Below are 9,152 nucleotides of genomic sequence, written 5' to 3'. Positions count from 1 at the left end.
AATGCCTGTTCCCATGCAAACATTGACCTTGCATTAGCATCATCTTTTCATTGCCAGCAACTAAAAGCTGCTATCTATGCTAAGTGTTCATTAGTAATTTGATGTTTTAAACAGCAAAATGAAGCGAATAAATCACCAGTTATCACATGAACTGTTCCTTGAGTGTTTAATTTCCCCTTAGCAGAGAAACAGCAGAGGCACCACAGTATGTTCTCAGTGAAAATATTCACAATCCACGGATCTGGCTCAAGTTTTGTTTGACTTCATTCAGGTATTTGTTGGACAGCAGTCTAAATTTCAGTAAATTTTAGAGGGAAATGTCAATTTGAGATTGTTACTCTAGCCAGTTCAACACCGTTTACTGCTTGACAGTGCTCCTGGTGAAGCATTCGCTATAGGGTTATTATTCCAGACACATTTTTTTTGCTGCAGCACTGACAAAGAGCTCACGGCCAGCCTGTTCTGCAGTGCCCCAGCACCATGCTGCAACAAACAGAACACATAAACTCGTACCTAGAACACAAGCAGTAAAGATAAGGAAGCCACAAATTATTTCTTGCACTTTTAATATCATAAAAACAAACTATGAAAACATCTAATAATAAAAAAACCCCAAGCATCAGGTAGGGTTTTGTTTTGTTTTTAAAATTAATCTTACAAGAGGTCTTAAAACAATTTCAAAAACTTACAAAATATATTCAAGTGTGGAAAGTTACTTTACTGATAAAACAGCATTTCTTTATAATGTGCTTTTTCTCCAATCAGGATAAGGAAGCGTACACATATCAAACCCATCAGAACAAATCATTCATACCATCAGATCACTTTTCTATATTCCAAGAACAGCGCAAGTATTTTAAGTCAATTTAACTGTAGTATGCCAAAAGAACAAAGCAACATAAAACCAATGACTGGTAAAGGCAATACAGGGAATATACAAAAGAGAAGATCTATCAAGTCTTCAGTAGCCACAATTTAGTATGTGGAAGTGCTTAGCTCTTCAGCTGGCTTTGTTTCACTGACCACTTGTACATGAGTAACTTGGTATCAAACAGCAAAAAATGGTAGTATTGACTCCTGTTTACAGTTTAGAGCAAAACCACGTTCACTTTACAGATGCCCATTGTAAATTTTGGATATTACAGCAGTCAGCAATGGGGAACACAAAACCAGCCAGATGGTTTTGTACTGAACAGAATAAAAAGCATTCGTATGTTCTCTTCTGCTAATTTCAGCACAAGTTTTAACAAGCAGCACAGAGCTGCAGCATCCCTAACTTCTCCAGATAGTTTGGAATTTGTAGTTTGTCTCATTAATTACCCAGTTGTACAATCTAATAGCTACATTATCACTTAGTATGCTCCATGAAAATATTTTGTAAAACAGCATTTTCAGTTATAAAGCGCAACAGCTAATCATGGTAGTACCAGGTCACCCTAAGCAATCCTTGTCAAAGATGATGGAAACAGGCAGTACATAACTGGCACTTTTCCCTAGGCTGAAGCAATTACGTTCTAATAAAGTTCTCTTTCAAAAACTCCTGCATGCATACCAAGTCCAATTCTAACTACATATCTTGCTACATAAGAGTTTACACTGGGTTTGTCCAGCTAGGCCAGTTAGTAACATAAGCTTCCTAAGTAATGTTCCAGGTAGTGGTGGCTTTTTCTGTTTGGTTGGGTTTTTTCAATATTAATTACAGAAGTCAGATTTAAAAGCAGCCTGCATCTGAATAGCATGAAAGTAAGTGAGAATAGCACTTGATTGAAACATTGCCTCATATATTCTAAATCTCCTAATCTGCCTAGAAGAAGCTTAAACTACTATACAAATTAAACATTGAATAAAAATATCCAATAAATATTTTTTCCCAGGACAAGCTTATCAGGTACAGATGTGTGTGTTCTGGCAACTGCCTTCAAAGTTCAACAAGCAAATGCTACAGTTGCACCCATCACTACATTTCAAAAGTCAAAACCTGGTTTGTGCATGCAAAGCAGATCTGTAACACTACTTATACAATCAACAGCAAATTATAAAACCAGAAAAGCACACCATGCCAGTGTCACACTTCAACAATGCTGTATCAGTAACAGGCAAATTTAGGGTTAAGTCTTCTTTTCAAAGTTGTAGAATACAAATATATGAACCCCGCATATTCTGTTAAGAACAAACAGTAATTAAATACAGTGATCCTTTCTTCACCACATACAGAAATAACAATGTTTTTACATTATTTACATTTTCAAAAATTCTGGACTTCTTGCATTGTTTTGCAGGATTTCATATTCTTCAGGCTGAAAAATAGTCACACAATAGTTCAGAACATAAACAGCTTCTGATTAGAGACAGGTTACCAATTCTAACTTACTGATGTAAGGACTAGAGTGCCTTAAAAGGAAATAACCCCACCCATTTCACCTAAACATCCCGTTATTTGTGGAATTACATCACAAACTACAGATGTTTTAACATGTTCTACACAAGTTAAATACTGCTCATTTTCACAGTTTTCCCAATTTAAGTCATAAAAACAAGTGAGCTGCAGTCATAATTGCTTTTGTATTCAGGTTGCTGCTGTCATTGCAACACGTTAAGATCAGAATTACAAGTTCCCCTCATTATTTTCAGTTACAAGCAAGTAACGTATATAGCTAAATTTGATTTTAACTCAGCTTAAAATAGAAACGTACCAGTTTGAAACAAATCTGCTGATATTCAGATTTACTCCTAAATTCCCAAGTTAAGATGGACAGTCTTAACCTGCAGTCTTGAAAACTATTTTAAAGCAGTTGAAAGCTTTAAACTGCAAATTAAAGCAAGAGACATACAAAATCCCAGAATCAATAATTAAAGGTAATATTTAAAAATAACATGAAAACTACAGTAAAAATCTGCATGAGGAAGATGGTACTTGTGTTCAGAGCTGTTCTAAGTTGAAAATAATCAAAGCACCTGTTCTGCATAACAGTACTGAAGATAAAAAGTGAAGGCTTCACAGTAATACACACTTTCAGTGTCACTTTTTTACAATGTTTCCTGAAAAGACAGTAGGGATTCAAAACTTGCAGACTGGATATGGGAAAAATAGTCCAAACTTCATAGCAACAGAATTAACAGTTAAAGCAAACAGAAATGATGTAACTGACCTATTTCTTACACTGTAAGACTTCAAAAGAAAAATAATCAGTTTGAAGTCCTTCACATGCATGTGACGAGTTGTTGGCAAAAGAGCTCTGAATCATTCAGCATGCCCTACATACTAATCAATGTAAATTAATTACAACCAAAGTCTAAGAAGCTAAAACCAAAAGGAAACCTGACGAGATTATTTAGTCCTTTTGTATCAGAGAAGGCAACATTAGCTTTCCAATGCCTTATTTGAGAGATTACACACTCAGGAGCTATATTCGCTGCTTTCATAAACAGTAGAAATCACTGTCAATCTTTCCTAGCCTCTTACAACCAAGAGTAAGTAGCTTTCAGAATTCTGTCTACATGCCACAAGCATCTTCTTCAAAAGAGGGAAGATGCTACTGTGAAAACAGATCTTTTCAAGTTGAAAAAATTTCATGTTTGGTCAGAATTGTAAGACCTTGTGTTCAAAATCAGTTTGAACTGCTGAGTTTCAGCATTCAGCATTACATAGAAGTCTGGAATTGGCAGCATAGCTGCACGTAAGGCATTTTAGGAATGATTCCAACACAGCTCGCTGCCTCCAGCATTTTATTAGGTTCAACTATCACAAGCAACCTCTCACATTTTAAGACTGTTTACTACTAAACCCACGGTCATTGGGATCAACCCTGAAACATCTGCAGCCCTTCCATAATGACAGTCGCAGCACGAAGAGCGAGCGTTTCGCGTGCGTGGAGAACGGCTGTCCGCACAGCTAACTTCACCCTGTCGACTGAGAGAGGTCACTTCCCGTAGCCAAACCTCACTAACTGGCCCAGTCCTGAAAGCGGAAGCAGTCACTGGCGATCTTCCACACTGTGTTGGTAGGTGTGGCTTGTGCTGTCAGCAAGAAGTTCTGATTGAAGTAGCGCTGCTTGTCGCCATCAAATTTTACTGACCCACTTGTCACCACGAGGACTGTCGTCTGGCCTTGAGTAGCTTGCTCTTCACAAGGACAAAAAGTATAAAGAAAACAACTCAAAGACTAACAGGTAAAGTAGGAAATGTACACAAAAGTTTCATTCAGTTCTGGTTATACTAGTTATAGCAACAACTGCTTACACATTCACGAAAAGTAGTTTTGCTGCATCATTTCTATACAGACAATGGTGTTTTGGCTCGCCAGCACTGCTTTTTAATGGCTTTTCTATTCTCATCTCATGTTGTTCATTTTAAAGCACTATAACAAATACCTGAGTTTTTGTATTTGAGATGTACATACATATGTATGTGTCCTTATGAGGACAGGATGAGAGAGTTGGCGTTGTTCAGCCTGGAGAAGAGAAGGCTCCAGGGAGATGTTACAGCAGCCTTCCAGTGCTTAAAGGGGATACAGGAAAGCTGGGGAGGGACTCTGGATCAGGGAGTGTAGGGATAGGATGCAGGGTAATGGTTTTAAACTAAAAGAGGATAGATTTAGATTAGATATAGGGAAAAAATTCTTTCCTGTGAGGGCGGTGAGACACTGGCACAGGTTGCCCAGAGAAGCTGTGGCTGCCCCCTCCCTGGCAGTGTTCAAGGCCAGGTTGGACGGGGCTTTGAGCAACCTGGTCTAGTGGAAGGTGTCCCTGCCCATGGCAGGGGGGGTGGAACTAGGTGATCTTTAAGGTCCCTTCCAACCCAAACCGTTCTATGATTCTACAATATATATATTTAGCAAGTTGCATACAATCTCTAATAGCAGGGAAAAAAAGTGTATCTTTTTTACAGCAAAGCAAAATAAACGCGCTTGACCACAGGCTTTTTCCTTACTTATATTCCCAAAATATCCATTAGAAGTCATTCATTAATTTCTCAATCATGTAAGGCTTTCTTTAGCAGTTGTTAATCAGAAATCTAAAGAACTTAACATCTATTCTACATGTAAAGCAAACAAAGTACATACAGGTTAATGATCTGTTCCCCATTATACTGCAGGTCAGTATCAGGCTACAGTAGAGGTCTCTTGACTCTTAGACATTGTCAAGGACAACATAACCTGGTAAACCAGACTTTTTCAATACATGAAAAGACATCACATCTGAATATGATCTTAACAAATAGTCCTTAAAATATTTTCTCAGACAGGAGAAAAAGTGTGGAGTTGCTGCATCTCTTATTTTGTGCTTTATTTATGCACAACTTGACATTCCAACCCTCAGTATTTTCTCTAAGCTTGTTCCAAAGCAAATATTAAGCACTATTATAACTGCACTTCACTTTCAACAGTTATAAAAAGACTGAAAAATAAATAAGTAAATTGTAATACAACCTTACCGTGAACGGGCTGGCAGTCCAACATATTAACCTGGAATTCACTAGATGGTAACATTTCAAAAAATTTACTCAGTTCTTCTTGCCCAGACACTGCATTACCATTCCAAACTAACGTTGCTTTGTCCAAATAAAGCCTTGTTAAAGCCTGAGTGAAAACACGTATTTGGGGAAAATGTGTAAACACATACAATGGACAACATACAAAACAATTAGTGCTTCTGACCAAGAATTAGAACTGAAACATGTTCTGCTTTAAAATTGCATAGTGACTCATATGCCTCCAAATTTAAATGCTGATGAGATTCCTTTAACAAAGCTAGTGACAGAACTGTACTAGTTGCTAACTAGTCCTACTTTTCCAGAATAATTATCACTGATTTTTCGGGGGAGGGGGGTGTGAGCAACACACGTTATGTCAGCAAAGTATAATTTCAGGTGGTGGTGGTAGGGAAAAAGTGAACAAGAGCAGGAAGAGTGAAAACTTTAAAAGGCCAGTTATCTGCAGCTGTAGACCAGAACCTCCCAAATGTTTCATAAGCTGTAACAATAGAGTAACTGCCCAACTCTCCTTCAAGCTGTTGATACATCTCTGCCTAACCTACTTATGCTCAAGGTGACTATGAAGTAACATGCAACTGCTGATATTTTCACATAATCTAAAAGTTATTAAATTAAAATTATAATACATTATAAAGAACAGTCTCCACAGCTCTCTTTTGGTGCAAACATCAGTGTGGTCCATGAAGACTGTCAGAGCCAGGTAGAGCTGTTTCCACTTTATCCTCAGGCACTCCTGAAGACTCCCAGAAACAGAAGTGATAACGGCTAATAAAAGAAGTTTGGAAAAAAACAAGCTAAATCCTGATCTCAGAGACAAATAAAGCAAGTTTTATCTGCCCCTACTGATCAAATCCTTTACCTGTAAAACATAGCTGCACACGAACTGAACTATTATCATGAAGGAATCTAAGGCACTTTCTGAAAAGGCCCCTTCTACAACAGTGCTGCACAGTAACATAAAATCCTCTACAAGGCAGTCTAAGAGGAACAGAGATCTCAGCCTGGCCAAAACAACACATGTAACCAACTTTCAGGTACTTTCAGGTGTAAAGTTAGTTAGATAAACAAGCAAAAAAATGCACAAGCCAGTTCTAACTACTGTCAAAATACCTACATACCCTTCTTCTTTTATCCATTGTCTCATAATAAATGTTGACAAATTCATCTGCAGCTCTACAAGCTTGATCCACATAGGTTTTGAAATCCTGGAGAGAAGAAATCATACCAAATTACTTAAAGTTAGGCAATTTTATATAACCTAGTCATCTGTGCAACTTCTCCAGCAAGTCACTTCTGTTGGTCTTTTCCATCCCCACTGAAATATGATGTCAAATAATGTTGAAATTGATTCCCAATTCCTTTTCTACCTGCAGAAGGTACCAGCTTTTAGCCAGGTGACAGTTTTAGGATTAATTTTGAATGCCAATATATTTATTGTATTTAAATTGTAAATATTTAAATTGAAAAATGGGCTACAGTTGGCTGCAAGTGGTCTGAATGTGCATATATTCAGTACAAATATTTGTTGCTGTGATGGCTGTTCTGTAATAAAGTTAATGATCAAGACTTATTCAATGTATTTCCGAAAATTAGCAAGAACCCCATCACACTGCCACCATAGTCTCATTTTTAAAAACACCTTTATATATATATATAAAAATATAATAATTTATATAATTGGATATATAGATATAAAAGTGAGAGAAAACACACACACCCTGGATGTATTCCAGTATCAATCCCTCCAGTGCTATACGCACAGGTAAAAACCAAACACTTCTCACATCTCACGAACTTCCTTACACCTTTCTATTTTTATTCATCCAAAGGTAACAGCCTTTGTTGTCACATCACTGCACTGTGATCTCAGCTGGTTATTTGTTCAGCTTGTTTCGCTGTTTGACCCTTGATCTCTTACAGACCCTGACCTGTGACATCCTGGGCAGCAGTGATTCTGAACTTCCCATCCACACATCTATAAAACTGCATTTGGTTTTGTTACGATATTTTGTTTAAAACACCACTTAGCATTATTCTATTTCAGCATTATATTCGCAGTATTTGCAACTCAATCAGTACTTCACAATTTAACTACTTACATTTCCTTGGGAGTCTTTAATAACCCCTGCCTACTCCACAAACCAAACACTCTCATGTTACTACCTACTATTCTTTTGATCTCCCTCTGTAAGGACACCAGCCTGCTCTTCACCTTCCTATCTTCTCCAGCAATTTCTGAACCCACAGGCCAATTCCAGACAAATATGACAAAGTAGTCTTAAAGATGCTGTATTCCAGCAAGTGCCAAGAGAAACTCTTTGGCACTGGGCGACAAAGAGTATTAGACCTCCCGTTAAGGGAAGAGTGATTGTAATTCAGCCTGCTACATTATTTAGGGTAGATGGCTGTTACCTCTCAATCAGCACGCACTTGGACACATACACTTTCTAACCAGCAGCCAAACACGTTGCCATTTAACTGCCAAACAGAGAATGGGTGTGAGGGAGAGCATTAGAGACACACCAGGAGACTGAAATGAGCTGTTAGGGTACTCGCCATGTAAGTCAAGTTCTTTATAATCATAGCCTGAAAAATATTTTTAAATTCTGAGAACAATTTAGGTTGGAAGAAACTTCTGGAGGTCATCTGCTCTAAATCCCCGCTCAAAGCAGAGCCAACTTCAAAGCTTGATTAACTTCAAAGTTAGATCTGACTGCTCAGGGTCCTATCTCCAGTTGTGTTTTGAACACCTCTGAGAATGGAGATTTCAGTTTCTTCGGGCTCCTGTTCCAACGTCTAACCACCTCACTCGAGAATCTTTCTTCTTAGTATTTAACAGGAAAGCCATGCTTAAAACCCCCAACTGACCAAACAAAAAACCACCGCTTGCAGACTCTGACAACAGTTCCAAGAAGTCAGCCAATCTACATGGCCTCTACAGACGGTCTCTGTAAGACAGGGCGGCCCACCGCACAAACCACGGCCCGGCCTTAGCCCTCTGCTCCAGGATGCTGCGGACGCTGGAAGCGAAGGTGGGGGAGGAACTGGCCGCAGACGGGCGGAAAGCAGCGCTGCCCCGGGAGCAGCCGGAGGCTGTGTTGGGGCCCCGCACCCAGCCCTGCACTGCTCCGCTTCCCTCCCCCCCGCTCCCAGCCCTCACCGGAGCCGGGACGCGTCCCGCCACCCCCGCAGCCCTCCCCGCGCTTTCAGGCCCATCCTCTGAAGCGCAGCGGCCCTGGGGCCGAGAACCTGCGCGTCCCTCCTCCGCGCCGCCTCTCGGCGAGGCCGCGGGTTCCCCGCAGGCGGCCCCGCAGCCTCAGCACCGCAGCCCCGACCGCAGCGCTCAGGGGCGCGGCCCGGTCCAGCCCGGCGCGCCCGCGGACTCACCACAGCGGCGGCCATGGGCAGGCGAGGCGCGGCGCGGCGCGGCGGGACGGCACCGGATGTGACGGCGCGCTCGGACCCGCCGCTTCCGCCGCGCGCGTCCGCCGCCAAAACCCTTCCGCCGGCGGCAGGACAGGGGCCGCAGCCAGCGGCGGCGGCGGCTCGGGGCTACGGGCAGAGCCGCCGGAGCGGCGGGAGGTCACTCTGCGGGCACGAGCCGTGCCTGGGCAAGCCCAGGGAGGCCAGAGCTGCCGGTCTGTACCGATGCAGCGGGC

At 41.0% G+C, this 9,152-nt stretch overlaps 1 protein-coding gene across 2 annotated transcripts; it reads right to left on the bottom strand.

Moving 5' to 3' along the window:
- Positions 1-549: 549 nt before the first annotated feature.
- On the bottom strand, positions 550-8,950 carry NXT2 (nuclear transport factor 2 like export factor 2). 2 transcript variants are annotated; one of them, XM_074835301.1, is made up of 4 exons: positions 8,881-8,950; positions 6,612-6,698; positions 5,434-5,578; positions 550-4,122 (listed from the first exon to the last, which is right to left on the bottom strand). In XM_074835301.1, exons 1-4 carry the CDS (start codon positions 8,893-8,895, stop codon positions 3,944-3,946), a joined length of 426 nt encoding a protein of 141 aa, XP_074691402.1. In that variant the 5' UTR covers positions 8,896-8,950; the 3' UTR covers positions 550-3,943. The 2 variants fall into 2 exon arrangements, with proteins under 2 accessions (XP_074691402.1, XP_074691400.1); XM_074835299.1 differs by lacking the exon at positions 8,881-8,950 and having other exon boundaries at positions 6,612-6,731.
- Positions 8,951-9,152: the final 202 nt, after the last annotated feature.

Source organism: Strix aluco, chromosome 10, assembly GCF_031877795.1.
Source record: "Strix aluco isolate bStrAlu1 chromosome 10, bStrAlu1.hap1, whole genome shotgun sequence".
In the NCBI taxonomy this organism is placed as follows: Eukaryota; Metazoa; Chordata; class Aves; order Strigiformes; family Strigidae; genus Strix; species Strix aluco.
This window is presented reverse-complemented; position numbering and strand designations above follow the sequence as displayed.